Raw genomic sequence first — 23238 nt, forward strand, 5'->3', positions numbered from 1 at the left:
AAGTCGTTGTCGGAGATGTGCGTACGCGACGCGCGACGGAATCGAGAGCGTGGACGACGACAGGACGCCGCCGACGGCGACGACGCCGCCGACGCTGCCGCCGACGCTGCGGCCGCAGCTGGCCGTCGACGCGACTCTTCTCCGCGTCTCCTCCGGGTCGCCTCCTCCGCCGACCGTCCGTCGCTTCCGGTCTTCCGACTTGCGGCCGCGCGCGCCGCGATCATCCGCGATTGATCCCACCCGGGTCGGGGAAATCGGACGGATCGGAATGTCGGATCGTCCTTGTCGCGCGGCACGATCGTCCGCGGCGTCGCGACGCGCCGCGAGGCACCTCCGGAAGCGGAAGTCGCCGGGCTAAGACGCCGTCTCGACGCGAGATAGGATCGACGAATGTGACAAGCGTCGATCGATCGATCTCCGATCGTCCTCGATCTCCTTTCTCCCTCTCTTGTCGATTTTCATTGTCACTGGAGAACGTAGGTGGAAAACCTTCTCGTCGCATGTCGCATTTCGAGAGAAATTTGCTCGCGCGGAATTTTACGAATAACTACGGACGTCGGGATAAACTTTATTCGCGCGAGATTATCGGGGGTTTTGCAGCAGCGTATTTCGCGTACGCTAATGTCACATCATATCACGGTGAATACAGTGAATGATAATATAAGTTTATAAAATGAGACTGTCATATCAGTTTATAATTTATATCACACGAATATGACATTTCGCTGTATTCAAAGTATTATGATTTATGTTTGGAAAAATTTCCTATTATTGAAAACAATACAATTTCTCGTTTAAATCGATGCTGTAATGATCGCTTTGTATCGACATTTGTAACAAGGCATATCTGACGATTGGCATAATCAGGAGCGTTTTCTCCATCTACGGGGTCGAAAAATGCGAATTTTCTTTTTTTCTAAATAATAAATTATATTTATTTTCGCCGCGATCACTGCTTCTCGGATATTTTCGGACGAGTCTTGTTCACGATGATGCATTGCTCGCGAACGCGCGTGGCGAGAGTGACTCGACAAGCGTGGTCTCATCTCGCTTCGTATGTTTGGAGTATCGGTCAAAAGGCCTCGGTTCTCTCGTTCGGCGATCCCTGTGTTTGGATTATCGGTTTTCCTTTGTGAGAGAAATTGTGGGGGAGTAATTTGAGAGAGAAAGCGCGCGAAAGTGCGAAAGTGTTCGCTTTTTTTATTTTCGCATGATTGTTTAGCAGAGTTTATGATGTATCCAGTAAACTTCGCTCTTTTTACGACAACTGAAAAGGAGTCGGACGTGGATGTAAAGATACACTGCTGTAGTTTTCGTTGTTTTCGACAAAAACGTAGCAATAGAAAGGACAAATATTATAGTTTTATTTTTATTCATTTAACAAAAATTAAGCAAATTTTTTTTATACACGTGATATTTAATATATCTAAAATCTCGTCATTTATAAAAATAATTGCATATATGAACCCATCAACTTTATATAAGCATAACTATTATATCTAAAGGATTAATATTATCATGTAAATAATTTTGCACTTTTTCAATATCTCGAAAAATAGTTAAAGAGTTAAATTAAGATTGAAAAAATTAATTTTGAGAAAAGAAGGATTAATTTACAACATTAAGAGCCAAAAAGATTGAGAGATATTTAGTACAATTTATAATTCATTTAGATAAAGTTTATATCTTTATTATGTTCCACAGAGAATATAAATTAAGTAATTCTTTTTATTAGAATAAAATAAGATTTAGAAATAAAAAAAGAGAGAGAATATAAAATAATAATACATGTTTCTAAGATTATTATTAATTTTAGAAAAAAAAACAGAATATATATTAAATAATTCTTTTTATTAGTAATAAAATAAGATTTATCATAACAAAGAAAGAGAGAGAATATAAAATAATAATACATGTTTCTAAGATTATTATTAATTTCAGAAAAAATTCATCATAAAAAATTGGGGCATAAACGTATCATATTGGCTTTGAGGGCAGGCATACTTTCGCATACTTTCATTTTTATAATCTAAATTTATAATTTATCTCCATGTTGCTGCACCCTTATAGTGTACGAGCATTGTATCTAATGGAATTTTCGAGGAATAAGAAGTCATCCCCATATGAATGACACAAGGAAGAATCGCGATCCTCCATAGTGCACAGACATCTTAAGCTTTCAGTCGAATTTTCGATTCTTGTTTGTTGTTAATTTGTTAAATTATATTCGATTTAAAGTGCGTTTGTGTTTTTAATCAATAGTGATTTTTCTTTTTCTGCAAATGATTGCGGGTAGAGCAATATTTACATTAATTATCCTGTGTCCTATATAAAAAGGAAATTTATTTACTTCCTTTTTTTCTCATATATTTCCCTGACAATATTATATTAGACATATTTCGATAACGGAAAACGAATTATGCGTTACGTCAAAATGAACAATAATAGGGAACAAAATACGAGGATAAAGCACGCCTTTATTTCCGCTTTATTCGGAGTAAATATTGATCTCGTTAATTCATATTAATTTTCACGATTCTAAATATGTCATGAATTCCATTCGTAATTGCAGATATTTTGATTCGCACGTGGTAAAGCAAGCACGGGACGATCTAATCTCTTAATCGCCGTCTATGCTTTATTTAAACTATACGCCTAATACGTTTACTACACCAGTTAATTCACAAATCCCGGTTACGAAATCGCGAATATTCTCCCTATATAGGTCATCTCGCGATTGTTCGAGTATCACTTATTAACGGTGATGTATTGCTTCCGTTGCTCTTGACGTTTTTTCATTAATAAATATTCCAAGTACCGTTACAACATATGTAATCTAGTATGACTTCAAGAGTAGTAAGAATATTTTCAAGTACCTCAGAAAGTATAACTTGGAGCTGTACATTAAGCTCGTATTTTTATACTTGCAAAAGTGGATATTTTGATTGCCATATTTAGGCTAATATCACGTATAATTGATTCTTGTAACAAAAAAGTCATTGACACATGCTTTGATTTCTTTCTATAAAATCTATAACATATAATTTAATTTAATATATTTTATTACACAAGTCTGCGAAAATTTGGCGCTTTCGAAGCGTTTTTTCGAATAACTTTTTACACCGATTCCAAACATCAAATCCATTTTTTCCCAACACATTTAATTTTTGTGTCATTGTTTAGTTTTGATAATAATAATTTTTAATATCAATATTTAATATTAAAATAATAATATACATTAATGTAGTAATATAATAATATATAGAAATATTTAGTAATTTTAATGTAAATTTTACATAAATAAAATTCATAATGTGTGTTTTAATTGAAATGAAAAGTCCTTACGTGTTAAGTAAAATCGGGATTTATATACTAGGATCAAAATTAAAAAAAAAAACACTCGTAGAAAATTAAAGCAAAAAAAATTATTCTCGCAGACCTGTATTATTATTTGTACATTTTAAACACATTTTTATCATGTACATTTCGTAATTAACTCCCAACTACATAAGGTATTAATTTAATTTTATTTCGTTTATTTTATTTCCTTCAGTTCTATTCATTCTGTTTAATTAATTTTATTCGGTATACAAATTTTTATATTACCTTTTATAAAATTACATATGATTATTGCACATTTGTAATATCTATAATAATATAGCATATCAATAATATAATGCATACTATTTCATTTCTCTGCTATTTTATCAAATAATTTTAATAATGTATTTCTTAAAATATTAATAAAAATCAATAAAATATTGTAATAATATATTCATTAATATTTTTTTAGAATATATTGATATCGAGTTGAGTTGTCTTTTACGAATTATATCTTAGATTTTTCTGCAAAAGAGAGAACTTCTTTGAATATCGCGACGGATAAAATCTGGCGAATGATACCAGCAAGATCCGAAGGACTTTGCACGATTACCAACGGTACTTTCCAAGGTATGCCTGCAATGGCATCTTAAAGGTACATGGTTGAAAAAGCCAGGACGGCATGGATGGTATCCGTACTTAATTCCACTGTAAAGAACGCAGATGATAAACATTCTGAATGAGCTTGTAAGGACAGGAAGGTGCAGAGGGCATTAAAGATTCGTTTTGCACTGCGGGGATACTCGCGTAGACTCGGCGTTTCATTCGCGCTCCGCTTGCAATCGTATTAAATATTCAAAGCGAAAACATTTTTCGATAGAAATATAAACAGAAATATCACGGATCGAAGTCGAATTCTCGCGCAACAGATGATTAATTGATTCGCACAATCTTTTGAAGACCTAACAATTAGCATCCACTTATTTAATTGCATCATATTTTTGCACTTTTTTACACGAAAAACCACGATATTTTAATTCAATAATATATAATATACGTATTATATTTTACAAAGAAATATTGCAATTGAATAGGTATTTTGATACATTAACAAATAATAATCGCCAACAATAGAAGAAACGCATAATTTGAAATTTAATAAATATTTTAATATCGTTATATTTCCGCACTTTATAAGTGTTGCAAGAGGGTATGTATTTTTCACGTCATTTGCATTGTAAAATTTTCTCCCTGTGCGAGTGCACTTCTCTTTCGCTCTCTCTTTCTTCATTTTGCCCTCAGGTATTTCCGAGCTCATACTTCGCCGCCGCCGGGCGATTTCGCCTGTAGTAGCAAAGTGCAGTCGCATGCGGTAAACGCTAAAATAGAATAGCGCGCACGCCTCGGAGAATTACAGGTCCTCCTAATTTTCTCGCGTTTAGGCCGAATTCATTTTCGGGACGGCCGCGCCCGCTTTGTAACGAGACGTACGGGACGGGGCTCGCATCGAGGCAGATATGGCCTTTGAAGTGGCCGGTGCGTTAATTGCCGCGGAGTTTTCGATCGTTTCGCTTTTCGAGCCCGCCGGCTGGTGGCATTAATGGGATTCGGGGGAGAGAAGAGAGGAAAAAAAAATTATGAGAGACCCCTCGTGCGCTCTTTCGCGCGCGCGCGCGAGCGCGAGCGCACGCAAGGGGTCGGTTATAAATAAAGCAAGGGCCCCCTCGAGCACATTTCGCTCGAGACTTCGCAATCCTCGTGCTCGTTGTGTATCCGCCGGTACCACTTGTCTCACTTATCATCCACGCGATACTCTCTATCGCTCAGCCGCATCTGGAAAAAGTTTCTCCCGACGTTCGCGTATTTACGCGCCGCCGTTCGATGCTCATCTACGCGAAGTCAAATAAGAAAGGCGGGACTCCGCCGGATATCCGCTTTGGAGACGACGCTAATATTCAAGATTTAACGTCTTATCTGCGCTTAGCCATCGCTGCGCGAGATTAACAGGAAATTGATAATTAATTGGCAGAAATGAGGAAAATATTGTATATTGCATTGATACAGGGTTTTTCTATTTTTTTATCTATCCGACTCTAGTAATTAAATGCGGGTGTAATTGTTAATTAAAATTATTAGTTAATTGAAATCCTTTTAAGTTGATTCATATGACATATATACAGAATTGTACTCACATATAAATGAATTATAGCTTGACAGATACAATTAGCTTGATAAAAGTATTTTATTTTTAATTATTATTTTAGTAATTATTATTTATGATTTTTATTACAAATATTAGTAGGTACGTAATCTATCTTTTTATTTCTTTGGATTTTTCCTGAATAATCACCGCCAATGATATGTGCGAGACTCATGTCGAGGAATATTCAGAATATACATTCATTTTTGAAAAGTTTTCTTAATGTAACATAGATCGTTTCTCGATGTTTTGAACCATTTGATAATTTTGGCACGTTTTCTCATTTCTATTCCACACAGTCGTCTCGTTAAAACATCGATAAAACGTCCACGCGAGTAAGCGCGGGAACAAGTGTAAAACGTTTTTATTTTCCCAAAAATGTTCCAACTCGAAAATGGTTACAGCGAGCGCATCCTATCTTGGCACACATCCAATGCAACACACAGCTTTACCGAGTCGAAGAAAATCCTTATACTTTCGTAACATTGAACAAAGAGCCTCCTCTGGAGGCGTTGAATACACATGTAACGATGTACATATATCTCTTTCTCTCTTTCTTTGTTAAGGAAAATACTTAAATTCCGTCTACAGCGTAAAGTTTCCGAGTTTAGCGTCGCCTCGAGGAACGTACGCGATAATTTCGCCGGTTCACGAGCGAGCAGATTTGTAAGGGGACAATATTTTATCGTGAAATTAATGGGCGACCTGTTCGTACTTGATCTTGAAATTAATAGGAAACAAATCAACGCGAAAATAACGCGCTCGCGCGCAAATTTGTCCGTAAATTTGTCAAACAGGATTAAATCGAGTACTTGATTTACTTGACGGATAATCTAATTTTTTTCGCGATCAAAAAAAATCCAATCAAATCTAATCGAATCACTCGTATATCGTGGAAAGGATACAAATTTATTTTTTTACGAATTATATAATCAGAGAGACCCTAATTTTTTCAAAAACAGATATGTGCTATTTTTGACAATACATGAAGAATTATATTAGGAATATCGATACTGTATGTTATGCGTAATATAATCGCTTTTAAGAAAGAAAACTTAACAACTTTACAGAGAAGTTCTGCCATTTTATGACACACGTTCTTTTTATACTGTCTGATTTAATTAGATTTTCGGTCAGAAGATGCATATATAAACGCGATGAGTTGCGAGCGGGTATTTTCGTGCGCTTTCTCCGAAATTTTCCAAGACGCGTCACTATCCGTTCTCTTTTTGCATCATGAAAGTCCGACGCTTCCGAATTTGACGATGACAGCGTCGGATTTTCGATAACACTAATCATTTCCCGCGCTCTCTTTTCTCGACGTTTTCGAGAATAAAAAAAAAGGAAAAAGAATGATGAGAAATTTATGGTGACTTTATTGCAACATCAAACGTAAGAAACATGCAAGGTCCCGAGACTTATCGTAAAGATTTTTCTCCTCTCTCTTTCATGGACACTCCGAAAATATCGCAGTGAAATTTCGGTAAACCGCGAAGGACTCTTGTCAATATTTAATGGCGCTTAATTTCGTGCGATCGCGCGCGATGTTTTGTAATTTTATATAATTTGAGAGACAGCGAAATCGTAAAGAGATCGGATACTTGTGCTTTTCTTTAGAATACCAAAGGGAGATCGCGAGATAAGGTACTTTAGGAGTTTACATTTCGTTCGGCCTATTCCTCGATTTGACAGCTCACGAGATCGACAATTTTGTTTGTACGAACAATGATCGAATGTGTTGATTATCTGTGCACTCGAACAATCGAAATTAGAAACTACGATACGAATGTGTGATAAAAATAAGAGAAGAATATGCAGGAGGATTATTGTCATAAAATACGATTACTTGAAGAATTATTCGGAAGGACTCGTCAACGATTCAGCGATCGAGGGATTATTTGTGCAAGAAATTTATTTCAAAGAAGACGAAGATATGATGGAATAAATGCGAAGAAAGAAGAGATTTTCGCTGTATGATACGATTGTATCATATTTCTTTTTGGAAGTGCAAAGTTAACTTTTTTAAGAAATAAATGCCAAAGATGAACAATAGTCACTGTTTAAGAAGACAGTATTTGTAATGATAAGAATGAGATGCAAAGTAGTATGTAAGTTCAATAATAGTGATTCATATAGTTTTCGATCGACCAAAGAATTTATGAAATATATAGCTAATAATGTACCAAAGAGTGATCGCCGAAGCAATTTATACAAAATATATATCGTAGTACATCTTTCTTTTTGTTGATCAAAAAACATATTTTTTCTCATAAACCAAAGATGATCGCAGGAACGATGATCGGAGAAAATGGGACAAGTGATATAGTGAAATCTTTTCTCAAGACGCGCTATTGAAGTTGGGAAATGTGGACAGGAGAATGCGTGCTTTTAGCGATTTTTAGCGAACATTCGTGCGCGTCTTCGCGATCTTGGTTTCAAATTTTGATTTGTGCTGCGCTGGAAAGTGAAAAAAGTGAACGGGAAACTTTAACCCGGTTAAACAAATTCAAAACCGGAAACGGTGGAAGATATAGAGGAAAGAAAATATGACCTAGAAGAAGTCCTGGAGACGTTATACTGCGAGATCGCCGTTGCTCGGCGCAGCCGGAGCCCCTCTTTGGTATCGTTCGATACCAAGATGCTCGACATATTTCGCAGTCTCAAGAGCCTTATAAAAATCTCGCATATTCATACCGACAGCGCCGTCTTCCGCCTGCATTACAGTCTAACTGTGATCCTGCTGACAGCATTCTCCCTCATCGTCACCACCCGCCAATACGTCGGCAATCCCATCGATTGTATACACAGCAAGGATCTGCCAGAGGATGTCTTGAACACTTACTGCTGGATACACAGCACGTATACTATAACCGCGGCCTATCGAAAGAAAGAAGGCTACGAAGTGCCCTTTCCCGGCATCGACAATTCTAAATCGTATCCTGAAAGCGAGAGAAAAGAGTACAGATACTACCAGTGGGTCTGTTTCATGCTGTTTCTCCAGGTAACATTTTACTTTCTTCGTTTAGCGTTTTCGGCGAATCTAATCGTCAATTATTTATTAAGCTCCAAGTATTTACTTAACGCACGTGATTCGAGATTATTGTAATCTTGTGTAAATAACAACAAAGAATAAAAACGATGCTGTCAATATTTAAAACTTCCGATAACTTTCTTATAATTTGATGATAACGAACTGTTGGCTGCAAATAAAAATCTTTTTAAATAAAAATTCATAAAATCTCTTTATCTTCTAAAAATATCTTATTTTTTGATTCATTAGATTTTCATAGCCTTCTAATATGTGACAAATATTAAAAAATTGTCCACACATACGAATGGCTCTACACAAACGAAATATATTTAATGCAAAGATCTTGCTCAAAGATTTATATGCACGTTTATTTTTTTTATAACGTTAAATATAACTGTATGCTACTCAACCCAGTACCTTTTTAGAATACACGTCTGTCGATTAGACGAGCAAAACATCAAGCACCCACATTTAACGTGCGGTTCGCATACGGGGTCATAAAATGGCACCGATGGTGCTTTTAGCGCTGCACTCATAAGCGCTTCCTACTCGTTCGTCAATCATTTCGCTCAACTCGAGCGACTTGCAACGTTATTTGCAACGGATTACCGTCCAGCCCACTGCCAAGAAAGAAACCTTAAGTATAACAATGCATCAAACTTTGTCATTGTGAGGGTCGTTTGTGATATCGCCTTGACGTGTTCGATCAAAGACGCTCTACCTTCACCCTTTTAGCCTCTGCTTAGAAAGATAAACCGTACGACGGCTCGCACAGACGATCCGGTTTACGTGGAAACTAATGAGCTTTAACGCGACGATGACGTATATATAGGATATTCCTAAATATGTGCGAAAAAATTCGGAATAAAACTGCCTCTCAATATTTTTAAAATTTTAACACCTTGTATTTCAAAAACTATGCCATTTAGGACATTGGTATATATGAGCTTTTCTTCGAGAAATTACGTAAGAAATCATCCCCCGAAATTTTTCGCACATGTTTAGGAACGTTCTAGTTATATAACGCGCAAGTTACTTAGAAAATATATCGATATCGTCGTAATAATGTATCGTTGAACAAGCGATAAATATTTTTTAACGCGAAATCGAGCGTTTATCGATGATTTCAGTCCACAATGAAAGCTACTTGAGAACACGTTGTAGTCAAAGTTAGGTCGAAACGAGTTAATGGTGTGGCGTGCACCTGAAATAGCGATCCATAGTATTTTTTCTTATGTTCTCTCTCGCGTTTCTTTCATGCTACTCGTATTGATGTCTCAAAATAAACTCAGTCCGACGACAGCCTACAAAACGTAAATTCTCTCGTATAACGAAGGTTCTCCTTCTATTTCCTCGTCTCCCTTCGCGTTTACCGTGTGTTTTTTCACCCGGCGTCTCAAAGCAAACTATAGTTTAACAGCGGATAGTCGCTTTTTTCACTGATGTGTATTCCCCTTTCTTCGATATATCCCCGCCAACACTTCTATAATTATCGTTGAGCTAATTTCGCTGTCGAACAATGATTTTCATCCAGCTTGTATACTTCGTACATATTTCTTTCTCATATTATCGTTCGCGTAACATAATCATTTCAATTCTTCAGTAACCAAACTCTCATATAAAGAAAGATATGGGAAACGAGCGCGTAAAATTAAATAAATATAAATTATATAAGTTATAAAAAATATGTATCAAAAATATTAAAGATACAATAAATAAAAAATAAAATAAATAAAAAATACAGATATAATAAAAAAAATCAATCCTTTTCTTGACTCGACAATCTCGTTAATAGCGAGGATTATTTTGAATCGCTCGCTAAAGGAGCCGACGAAAAGGCACTATTTTTAATTACGACACGAATATCTTATCTCAACTTTGTCGGCTTTTTATTGCTTTCTATTTTTTTCGTCGTTCGGATGGACGATGACAAGTGCGGTTTCGCAAGTGCACATTTCGGTTCATCGGAGTGTGCTTTTACACGTGATAATGGCGCGTTTAATTTCGTAGCTCGGAATACGCGCTCGTAACACGCACGATTAAATATATTTTCGATGATGGCGATTGTCGAACCCCGCCTTGTACTTTCCGCGATGCAATTAGAGCGATGAGCTTACAGGGACCCGTCGCTCTCGTTTTTATTCGATAATGTCGCCGCGTCATGTAACGTAATGAGAAAGAATAAAAGAATTTTAGGGAATAAATTACAGCCGTTTATATTATCTCACTTGAATCTGCTCTCTCTCTCTCTTGGATTTTAGGGATAAAAATAGACTTCTTCTCTTCAACACGTTATCGCGGAGATTTAACGATGCGTACGTGAAATTTACAGTGCGACTCAAATATTTTATGATCTACGATATTATATAAAAGAATATTTACGTCTTGCTAAGCGCACTAATATAACGCATCGGGATTCATTAATTTTTTTTTGATTTTGCAAATCGATATATTATCGTGTTACGTTAAGCCTTAAGTATAATTTTACTACGCACAACTTTGAAGCTTATGAAATCTTGTTACGTGATATTGAACTTTACTAGTTCGTTGCAAACTTGGAAACAAAGTGAAGCTATTTATTGTTATACATGTGAAATCTGCGCGCAAATATTTGTGCACCATATCAGACACGCATATCAGATCGCGGGTAATATACCTTGATGTTCTGTTGATCAGCCTCTGGCTGACCATATTGATCCGCCTCGATACTTGCAAGATAATGTAACTTATGTATTTAATATCGAGGTCAAGGGATGCCTCTCAAGTCCAGTCAGTCTTCTGACAGCTTGTATTCGAGCCACACGTGCGTGTTTCTTTTCCGACTTCATTTTCAATTTTTCTTTCATGTACATTTTGCCGAAAGCTTTCAAGTTCTTAAAATGCTGTTTCGTTTTTAAAGTAAAGTGAAAAAGATTGTGCATTATGTTAACTACAATAATAATAAAAAAACGAACAAGATGTGTGTGTGTGAGAAATATAAAGTGATTTTTAAAGTTATTAAACAAAACAATAAGTAAATAGTTTGTTCTGTATTTTTGTGTGATACATATTATATTTATAGAGGAGATATGTTTGTGTGATCCACAAAACATTTTGAAGAGAAAGTCGCGAAGATAATTGTATCAATTTTGATTTTGTTGATACAATTGTACGATAAAATTGCAAAGAGAAAAGTAAACCAATATATTTTACAAATAAACGATCTTTAAATTCTTCTCTCTCTTTCTCAAAGGAAACATTATCAAATCGAAAAGATGACAAAAAAATGAGAAAAGATTTCGAAAAGAAATAATCGAAGGGAGAGAAGCAAACCAACGAAAAGTCAAAAACCAGTCAACACTATCGTGTGACTTTTATTTTGGTTTATATGCTTACTAAATGCATACGATACACACTTTTGTCTTTGGCTCAACTTCAAAACTCAAAAAGCACGCAGGGCACGAAGTGAACTACACGGGTGGTCCACTTTTACGACTGTAATTGTACTCTTACAACGATTCATTCGTTATTCGTTTCCGGCAATTTAGCTAAAACAATAATCGGGCGATCTAGTTTTAGCAGTAAAATAAAATGAAAGTGCGAATCCGATGAATCAATTTGCAAGTAAGATTGCCGTTAATGTTGTTAATGTCCTGCCAAGAGTCGGATAAATCTGTACAAAGGATAGAGATATATTTCCATTCAAATATTATTCTTTCATTATCCAGAAAATACACAAGAAAATTCTAAGAGAGATTTTAACAACGCGATTCGTGTCTTTTGATATAAAATAAGAATACTCTGTAAAAAAAAAAGCAAATTCGAAAACGAAGAACATCGAATGGACTCGAAAGGCCCATCCCCAGCTCTCTCTCTCCCCGATCATCGAATATGCCACTGATGCTCAAAATGATCGATTTATTCGGCGCGATTCGATCGCTCTTCAAGGTGCACAGAATCGCCGAGGACTCTATGATGTTTCGGCTTCATTATCGGGCTACCGTGGCAGTGCTGCTGGCCGGTTGTCTCACCCTGGCCTGCAAAAGTATCTCCGGCTCGCCGATACATTGCGAAGCAAGCGGCTCCGTGGACAAGGCCGTGCTGGAGACCTTCTGTTGGCTTCACACCACGTATAGCATGGTGCGCGCTTTCAACTTGAGCATGGGCCAGGTCGTACCCTATCCCGGGGTGTCGAACAGCAAGGGCGACGGGGTGCACGGTCATGCGCCCCACCCGCTGGTCAAGCAGCACAAATACTATCAGTGGGTTATCTTCTTCTTGCTACTGCAAGTAAGGAACGATGGTCTGTCTCTCCCTCTCTTTTTGGATCTCCTATGTTGCCTCTTTTTTTTCGTCGAATATTCTCTATATTATTCCCCTTTTATCATATTTTATTTATCGCTATAATCAACGATTGAATTAAGAAATATTGTTGGATAATTCGATTTTCTCGGGCAATGTTATTCTTTGTTTATTCTTCTTTTTTGTGTAAAATACCTTTCGATATTAATCAGGATTCAAATTTATAGGAGCGCTATTCGTAAAAGAGTGTTAAAATTATTTAAAATTAATAACGTGAAAAAAAGGGAGAGAGAGAGAGAGAGATTGCGCCAAAGTGCTCGAAGCGTTTATATCTAAATTAAGATAGTCCAGAAATTGCGATAGTCCAGAGTCTCAATACGAAGAGCGATATATGATCGGCGGCGAATGCGTATATTCGTTTATCCGTGATTGATAATCCTTGTTCATAACGTCAATTCATAAATACAGGTTACAGATATATTTCTGCCTTTAAAATGCATATGTATCTTCGATGCTATCTTCGATCGTACCTCCCATACTTCGAGTATTACTCGTCTTCGCGCACGTACAATATCGCTCTTTTCCTCGAGTCCTCTATTTATGCGTCCAAGGCTCATACAATTCTCTCGTTCTTTGATTAATCGCGCATCCGCCTTTTATTTTGCGATTGATTACTGCGCACCTGGATATATTTCTTAGATACAGTGTTTGACACAAAACATCTATGATTCTGCTAATACCTAAATTTACGATATGGCTATCTTCATTAAAATAATAAGAGAAATTACAAAGTTTAATAAAACTGAAAATATATAGGAAGTAGAAAATTTTATTTTGATTTTTATTTTACGATTGACTACTGCACATCTAGATATATTTTTTAGACACAAAGAACTTGACACGAAACATTTATAATATTGCTAATATCTAAATCTACACAATAACTATCTTCATTAAGTAAAAGAGATTACAAAGTTTAATAAAATTGAAAAGAAGATAAAAAGTAGAGAATTATCTTTTATCAGAAAAACTTTATGAAATCTAAAAATTCAAATGTTTCTAGAACATTAGCTACAAAATGGAGGTATAAAGAAATTTTTAGAATTTTTCCAAGCAGATTATTTTCAAAAATAGATGATTATATTCAATGCAAAATCCTTAAATTAAATAGGAGAAAGATATTTATATTTGACAGCATCGGGAAAAAAATTAGTTGCTTTACATTACATGCTTATTTTTAACCGCGTTAAAAGTAGCTATACATAACACTTCTTTGTTCGCTTCGTCCTCCTTTCCTCGGAGGCTTGTAACTCTTTCGCCTTGTTTAGCTAAATTTACTCGGGGTTAACGTGACACATGGGCCTCTCTGCATCGGCCGAGAATCATGTGGCGAGGCATGTATGCGAGTCTTTCCTCTCAGAAATGGATATTACTCACATTATATATAATTATAGTAAATGATTACGCTGGATTGCTGCATATCTCATAATTTTTTTTTGGTTTTGCCTTATTATCATAAATTATTGTGACTGAATAATAGAGTTATGTATGTATTAAGTGTTTAACAATTGTAAAAGACGATTTTGAAAGATAAGTCTTAATGAACCTTTTTATTATATTTTACATGATAATTAAAAAATAAGAATTATATATCGTAGAATGCAATTTCAAATTTAGATTCAATTTGCTAGTTTTTCTAGAAAGTATATATAATTTTGTGAGAATTCAAATGTCAAATTTAAGACTTGATTTAATAGCTTTTAAAGATTTAATGAACTTAAAATTTAATAGATTTTAATATTATTTTCTACTACATTATTTAAAGAATATAGATATCACATCTGTCTCTTTTTTTCTCTCTATCTCAATAATGTGTAAATCTATTTACACATCTGAAGAAATTTTTTACAAATTCATGGGTTTAAATACATATGACAGAAAAATACAAATGTCTCTTTAACAGACAGCAAATGCCATATTCGATTCTGGTTAAAAGAGAAAAATGAAGAGAAAAATAAATTTATTTTACACGGTTACACAGTTTCCTTTTCTCTTTATACACAGATGTTGCCTAGTGATAATGCTAAAAGCTGTGAATCGTCGTGTAATCGGTTTGACATGCGCGTTTGTTTTACGTTTCTTCGTAATCTTGTCAAGAGCGAGGTCAGACCACCCATTCTGAATACCTACTCCTGTCGCTCTTGTGTAAACCACGTACGTTGAAATTATTAAACGAATTATATTATCGCATTTATTACGTTTTTATTTTATTTGTGTTTTTTAATTTACTGGCACTTTTCAGTAGCCACAATTTTTTTCGCATATAATTAACTTCTGAAAATAATTGCTATAGCGCGAATACACACATCTTTTATCGAAAGAGAGTTACTTTAAATAATTAAATAATAAAATATTAATTTTTCTACATATTTCAATGATATGCATACTGCATGTAATGATTTTATGAAAAAATCAAATTGAATTATTGAATTTTTGGTGGATTAAATATAAAGCGCGGAATCCCAAATTTTTGCGTTGAAAAATGATATCATTTTATATATGTCATTTATATAAAAATAAACTGTCCTCATAATAAAATTATATGATCATGCACATATCAGTTTCCATAGTAAAATTATATCATCATGTACTCATATTCCCTATAATAAAATTATATCATCATGTACACATTAGTCCTCAAATTAAACTAGCATGTTGTTTCCCAGAAACAATGTAATTCGCGACGTGTGTATTTCGGAAACCCTAAAGCTCCGACACGGTTTAAACACGTATATACCGTCTACTTTCATTAACAATCATCTCGAGTCTATGTCACCTTCCGTAAATTGTAATTTAGTCAGAATTTTCTGAACAGTCGCCAACGCGTCGTAAGAGGTAACGCACGCACGTATCTATATTCGATCGCGTACTACGGCAAGCACAACCCGCGGTCTTTGGCGATAAGCCAGAAAGAGCTTTATATACTGTGAGAAAGGGTTTACCCCCACGTCATGATCTCGATAAGTGCATTGACATCGTTTCAGAAATTCTAATATGAGATAGGAATGCTCCGATTTCAATTAACGTGGCTGTCAACAGCTCTTCTTCTTCTTCCCCTCGCGACGTTAAATATTATTGAATATAAACAGAAATTACAGTAGTAAAATATTATGATGAACTACATATTACGATAAAAACTTGATGAGGTAGAATTTAATTTTCTCGTAAACATGTCATATAATCCAGGAATATTGGGACGTCAGGAGAAAAAGTCCAGCAAAATGAAGTTACCAATTAAGTTAGTAATTAAAATAACCACAAATTAAATCTTGTTTTTAATTCGTTGGACTGTAATTACGCCATGAATGATAACGTTCACTATGCAATTTTACATAACATAAATAATCCCGATAAACAGCAATACTTTCCATTAAAAGGAGCTGAATGGCTGCCGATATTTTTTTCATTAAAAGTTCATAAATTAGAAGGAATTTTTTCTTTTTTCCTCAAGCATTTTAATCAGCAATTATTGGCGCAAGGCATTATAATGATAACTCGTTTCGCGCGCTCTTTCGCATCAATTATGTATTACATGTAAGTAGGTTCGCCTCCCCCAGAACTCTCACTCTCTCTCTTTCTCCTTCTCTCTCTCTCTCTCTTTAATGTACCAGTTATTGGTCGATTCACCGGTATTTATTCACTCGGCACTTTGCTCGCAGGCAATCCTCTTTTATACTCCGCGTTGGCTCTGGAAGGGATGGGAGGGTGGTAAGATTCATGCCCTTATGATGGATCTCGACATCGGGCTATGCTCCGAGGTGGAGAAAAAGCAAAAGAAGAAGATGCTGCTCGACTACCTTTGGGAGAACCTCCGCTATCACAATTGGTGGGCTTACAGGTACTATCTATGCGAGGTCCTCGCGCTGCTGAACGTGATCGGTGAGTAATTCGCTCTTCTTTTTTCGGTTCGCCGAGTTTCGAACGAATTTGGAATTTCGCGAGTCCACTAGACAACGCATATATTTCTTCTTATCTTTCTTTTACGATCGGAATAAATATATGCATTGTCTGAAAAACATATTTAAAATATTTCGTTGTCTCGCTATTAAAGACACATATGTACGCAATTGGGATTAATTTGTTATTTTTTTGTCGCTATATATTTGAAATATTTTAAATTAAAACTTTTAAAAAATATTGCACATTTTTTTCTCTTGTTTTGTTGGCGATTTCAATAAAGCTAGTCACACAGCGCGCATCGTGATTAAAATAATTAAATGTATGCTGAATTTCCTAACAAACATGCAGATGAAAAATAAATTCTCTATAATATATGCAGCTTAAAGAGGAGAAATCATTATTGTGTTAGATTTCTGACAAATATGTCATATAAAAAATCCTTTCAAAACTATATTAAATATATGTGAATAAATTTTTTACTATAGTGTAAATAAAATATATGTTAATAATCACATTAATAATAAATATAGATAATTTTTAAATCTTTTGCATAGATATTATATTTACGTAGATATATAAAATAATTTGTTTTGTTTTTAAAACTATATTATATAAACTAAAATTAAATTTAAGAAATATTTACGATGCCAATCTTTAGGCAACATCTAGCTACTTAAGATTCATTATTATATAGATGTCGAAAATATGTATATCACAAATTTATTATTGAATTTATTATATTCAATATTATTTAATATAATAGACCATGTTTAGAAATGCACGAATCCAGCGAGCATCGATTTTTTTTATTAGTTCACGAGAATATTGGAATGATTAGCCATTGACTGGCCATTGATCCGTGCTCTGGACCTATCCATCGATGGTCAATACACAATAGAATATAATTATTTAATAGACACACTAAAAGACAGCAAAGTTCAATGAACATAGGCTTTGTTCAATGAACATGTGCTAATTGTCCGCGTTAGTTTCACAAACATAGACATATATACGCATCGCGAAAAAGGCAGACATCCGTGTAATGAGCAGCGAATGAATGAATCCAATTCACGATAAAAGTTGGCAGCGATACAGCTGGCCAACTGCTTGCAAGCTTGACTGCCCGATTGACGATGCGATGGTTCGTCAATTTTATACGAATTCTATTATTATTCTCGGATCAACCAGCGATATAAACTATAATCAATATAGATGGATATGAATGTATAATCTTTACACGTGTGGATTAATAAAGTATGGAAACGTGTATAAATTAAATCTGAAATTATATAAATCCATACTTTTTAAGAAACAAATACAAAATATTTCAACACAATTATGCATAATATATTTGATTATCCTGAATTTTAGGACCAGACTGAGCTTTATTTATTTCGCTCATACGCTCAATTATATTAATAAAATAAAAATTTCTCGCAGTTAATATTGACATAGAAGCATCACTGTATATTTTATCTACATTAATAGTAAAAAAATATTTGAGATAAAATTATTCACATATATATAACATACGTTCTTAATGAGATTATTATATGCGATAAATTTTTCTCATAAATCTAACATAAATAAGGAATTTTTCTCTTTTAGTTGATATATAGAAGAAAAGCGATTGATTATTTTAACTGCAAATTTTTGTATATCATAAGTTGTGTCTTTTATGAATATCAAATTTGCGCTTCAGGAGAAAGAAGCACAAGTTACGACGTAAAATTGTAAAGCAACGAGCACGTTGTCGCAGGTCAGATGTTTCTGATGAATCGCTTCTTCGACGGCGCCTTCCTGACCTTCGGTATCGACGTACTCAGATTCCTCGAATCCGATCAAGAAGACCGAGTGGACCCGATGATTTACGTCTTTCCACGTATGACCAAATGCACTTTCTACAAGTACGGCGTCAGCGGAGAGGTTGAGAGGCACGACGCCGTTTGTATACTGCCTTTAAACGTCGTCAACGAGAAGATCTATGTTTTCCTCTGGTTCTGGTTCCTTTTCCTCGGCGTGCTCAGTTTCTTTACGGTTTTGTACAGGGTCAGTACGATCCCAAAGATTATCTTATTTTGCAAAATATATCTGTGATGTGAAACAAGAAATGCAATTGCTCGTGCATATCGTATTTAACGAAGCATTTCTTTAAATGTAATAACATATATAAGTATTTTCTTATCTGTTTAAGAGATGATAAAATAATTTGTTTATTCTTATATTGTAACACCTCGCAAATTGTAAAATTTTATCACTCAAGAGCTCGTCTTTACGCGCAATATAATCATATTTGTCGCAGATCCTGATCATATTTTCGCCACGCACGAGGGTCTACCTGTTGCGAATGCGATTTCGTTTGGTCCGGAGGGACGCTGTGGAAACCATAGTGCGTCGCAGCAAGGTGGGCGATTGGTTTCTCCTCTACATGCTAGGTGAGAATTTGGACACCGTGATATACAGAGATGTGATGCACGAATTGGCAAACAAGCTCGCCTCGAGGCATCACCATGGCGTACCAGGAGTGAAGGGCGAGCTTCAAGAAGCCTGATCGAGGTGAGCGTCCCCCCTCGTTCTCTTTCGCGCGCGCTCGCGTGGGTGTCCGTTGAATAACTTGCTCTTTATGACACTGGCATTCAGAAACATATTGAATTCCGAAGCGAAGAATCTCGTCGGCGCGTATCGCCGATCGCCTACGTGATATATGCGCGCGATACGCGTACGGGTATCGTCGACATTAAGCGGATTTACTCCCATTAAACTGATATCAAACCGCGATGTTGTGACGTGATATACGCGCTATACATATAGCCAGCCTTGCCTTTGAAGAAACGTTAATTTTATGCAAAATCTACAAATATATCGTATGTGATATATGACGATATTTTGCAGAAATGCGAAAAAACATATATGATTTTTTTAAACAGTTAAATATACCTCTTCTCTACAATCGCGTGGCTATGGATCTCTGGAGAAATCATATTTGCGAAATGAGAGTGATATATTTACTTCTCGCGTTAAGGTAATTTTAAACGTGAAGAAATTTCGAAAAAATAGTTTATGCTTCTTTCGAAAATCGATATTTTCTGCTCGAGATAGATGTGTAAATTTTATTCGAGGTAATTCTGTCTTGGAACCATCAGCGCATTACTCAACAATGCATAAACAAGTCTCCCTTAAACGATTTGCACAATCGATATCGCATGCATAGGCATCACTTGTCATAACTAAACGACTTAAAGAGAGAGAAAGAGAGAGGACACGCGTCGTGTCCCGATGCACGACGCGTCCATAGATCAATCGAGCATGTCAGATGCAATCTACGTATTAGCTTTAGCGCACCATGAGTCGGACGATTATTGTTGCAGGTTGCCTCGGAGAGTCGGCACGTTCGATTCGCCATCACCGTCGCCATCGTCGCGATCCTGTCCTCCTCGATCGTCCGCATCGCGCGATCCTCGACGCATCCGACGCAGACGCAGCCGGGGCCTGAAAGGACGACGGATCAATGGGCCTTCCTCGAGGATCCGCGGCGGTGGATCCGATCTCGCGAAGATGTCTCGCGTCTATCCTTTCCGCCGGCTGTTGCTCATCGAACTCGAAGCGATGCGACAGCGATAGCGCCGGATGTCGGAGATGTCGTCTCTTTTCCTTCCTCCCTTTTATTTCTTCCTTATCATCCTCGTGTATGCGAGTCGCGGTGAGAGGGAAACAACGCGCCCAGTCACTCTCTCGAGAATTAAATATTCGAGAAGCTAATAGTTTCGGCGACCTCGGACCTCGCTAACATGGCGAGAGAATGATCCTTACGTTTAGAGGAGAGACAGCAGGAATATGAGATACCGCAGGTGTGTGTATACGTGTGCACGTAGGTTTCGTCCTTGAAATTAAGCTAGTTTATAATCCTGCGACATACACATTCACGTATTACGATTTAAGATAATAATACGCGCATTCCAATGGTGTGAACACGAAGCGTACAAACCAATTGTCATCCGAAAAATTTGTTTGTGCATTTCTCAAGAGAGCGAACGACATCACACGTGCAGCGTTTCTCCTATATTCCCTATGTCCGATCTCATACTCCCGCTCTTTCCCCCTTCCATCTGCGAACAATGAAAAACGCGACGACCACGTCCTGTTACAGCGCATTTCGCCGCGTCTTGTAGCACTGGGGAACTGAACTCGTCGAAATTATACCGGTTTCAATCCTCCGGTCGCTCTCGGGCGGATTCAGCCGCGAACGAAAAGACAGAGACACGACAATCAGCAACGCGACGGAGCGACGGAAAGGACCAAAACTATTCTGCTGTGCGCTATCCCTGGAGATAGCGATGTATACTCGTTAAAAGACACTTTGAAAAATGGCGACGCAGATACGTCGAGCCGGAGATCTTTATGCCTTCGTATCGCTCTCGTCGAAAAGAATCGCGAAGGAGTACAACTGGATATCCAGAGTATCGTCAGACGGGATTACTTCACTTTTGCGTGGGTAAAAATCATGTACCCCTAATCAAGAACGATCTCAGGAACCATCTAGGAACTAGAGATTAATGAAGAGAGCTTCTCGTAGGAAGTAAAATTAAATTCTCTTTAGAATTCTTAAATACAATTATAGTCTCGTCTCTTTTTTTATTATAATGTGATGGTATTTCTCAGAAAGGAGAACAAAGTAAATCTCGTTTGGCGATATACTCGGGTCTTTGCAAGTTGCTGCAAGACTGCAGAGCGTTCGGAATGCTAAATAGATGCCTGCGTATAATATAGCCTCGAAAAACAACTATCTCAACACTTCGATTGTGTTAACTGTGTTTTGCAAGTACTACATAAGAAAGCTCTGGGAAGAAAGAAGGATTAATGAAGATTATATTGTGTGGTCGCGATATTCGGGCGATATTGGGTCCATTGCGACGGTTTATTTTGATGGAAAGTGTATTTCGTTTCATCTTTGAAGGATTCTTGTATTCGATTTATGCGCGATTAAAGATGCAAGAACGTAATATAATCTAGTCATAATATTCTACGTCTGCGTAAATATCGATCACGAATTTATTTGTTGATATGGACACACTGCCACCGATCGATACGATCGATTTTGCTGTATCTGTCTTCGTTCTATTTAAATGAAGATAGCGTAAGAAATAAAGGTACGTTATCTTGAAACTTTAAGCGTTGTTCATTTTGCGATATTGATTAATTAATTACTATAGAATATATTCTAAGTTATTAATAATTTCTGATATTAATAATTTCTCTCCTAATATCTGCATTATATAAAATTTTTGATGATATAATATATTGGATAGTAAATATTTCAACACCATATCAAAATCTCTACAAATAGTTTAATCACTTATTATTTTTTTTGCTTTTTATAATTAATAATTTCTATTTTTTTATTCAAAGATGAAGAAATATTTTCTTTTCATATTAATTTGTACTTAAACGAAAATTGCATTTCCAAATTTTTCTTTAAATTTGCCACAATTTTCACATAAATTTTTCTTTAAATTTGTTACAATTATTAAATTAGCCATATATTAAATTGGCCATAATTGTTAAATTGGCCATTGTTGTGCTTCATACATAGAAATTCATATTTAGAATGAGAGAAAGTCATAATCCATTGTATTTTTCTCATTTCAACTTGTAATTTTATCATTATAAATAAATTATTATCGCAATTTTGTTACATTCACGCAGTATCATTCGATGTCCGGTATAAATTTCTCTGCAATTTTCCGTATTTATTTTCAGAGCGTGATTTATCAAAGCAGCAATTAGCATCTATTTGCTTTACGCGTTGGATTAAGGATAATATTACCACTGCATCATAAACACATCGCGCAATCAGGTAAGTGAAAACTCGACACTTATCGAATAATTTATCTCCATCCGTATAGACACACGCAGATTAGGTTTACGGTAACTGCGATTACGAAACGTGTGAGCGATAACGATTTCCGAGCGATTCTTTAAATATTTCGAGCGCGTTCGAAAGTGCGTATACGTCGTGCTTGAATCACCAGAATGCGCCGGTGGTGTTCGTTGCCATATTCGGAAATGCGACGGTCAGAGAGAGGACCAACCGGTCCATTACCCTCCTCTCCCAAACAGAATTTGCTTCGGACATCGCGCGAAGCTGTCCGGCCGATTTCGACATATCAGTTCAGGCATAAAAACATAATTTTTTCATCAAAATATCAAAGATTGATTGAATTTTAGCTCTTTTCGCTATTGCTCTCAAATTCGAAATGTTACCTTTGTTATTTTTGCATTCTTCTCTTAATATTCGCACTCTTTATTTACTCTTTTATTAAGAAATTGAGAATTATTCCGCCTTCTTTTCATTTTTTTTCATAACAGGATATTTATGTATTTAAAGCTTGTAAAAAAAATTTTTCGATTTTCCAGATATTTTTGTTTAAAATTTCAGATAAAGAGA

General features: G+C 35.9%; 2 protein-coding genes across 7 annotated transcripts in view; one reads left to right on the plus strand and one right to left on the minus strand.

Moving 5' to 3' along the window:
• Positions 1 to 23238, minus strand: part of LOC145972504 (uncharacterized) — a 130056-nt gene that overhangs the window by 16805 nt on the left and 90013 nt on the right. The gene's annotated exons all lie outside the window — the stretch shown is intronic.
• On the plus strand, positions 351 to 21956 carry Shakb (Innexin family member shaking B). 6 transcript variants are annotated; one of them, XM_083101205.1, is made up of 8 exons: positions 351 to 476; positions 7139 to 7629; positions 7802 to 8522; positions 12480 to 12821; positions 16553 to 16772; positions 18553 to 18842; positions 19096 to 19349; positions 20162 to 21956. In XM_083101205.1, exons 3-7 carry the CDS (start codon positions 8160 to 8162, stop codon positions 19342 to 19344), a joined length of 1464 nt encoding a protein of 487 aa, XP_082957331.1. In that variant the 5' UTR covers positions 351 to 476; positions 7139 to 7629; positions 7802 to 8159; the 3' UTR covers positions 19345 to 19349; positions 20162 to 21956. The 6 variants fall into 6 exon arrangements, 5 of the variants coding, with proteins under 5 accessions (XP_082957331.1, XP_082957333.1, XP_082957335.1 ...); XM_083101204.1 differs by lacking the exon at positions 351 to 476 and adding an exon at positions 485 to 639 and having other exon boundaries at positions 7139 to 8522; XR_014439184.1 differs by lacking the exon at positions 20162 to 21956 and having other exon boundaries at positions 7139 to 8522; positions 18558 to 18842; positions 19096 to 19231.

The sequence above is a fragment of the Camponotus vicinus genome, unplaced genomic scaffold, assembly GCF_025532165.1.
Source record: "Camponotus vicinus isolate PSW18456_S1 unplaced genomic scaffold, iyCamVici1.0 SCAF_5, whole genome shotgun sequence".
NCBI lineage: Eukaryota > Metazoa > Arthropoda > Insecta > Hymenoptera > Formicidae > Camponotus > Camponotus vicinus.

Excerpts from the sequence above, each read along its gene's own strand:
- Shakb (XM_083101205.1), top strand. The coding sequence starts at position 8,160 with ATGCTCGACATATTTCGCAGTCTCAAGAGCCTTATAAAAATCTCGCAT. Across the intron at positions 8,523-12,479 it reads GTTTCATGCTGTTTCTCCAG|GTGCACAGAATCGCCGAGGA; the intron begins GTAACATTTTAC and ends TCGCTCTTCAAG. Across the intron at positions 16,773-18,552 it reads CGCGCTGCTGAACGTGATCG|GTCAGATGTTTCTGATGAAT; the intron begins GTGAGTAATTCG and ends ACGTTGTCGCAG.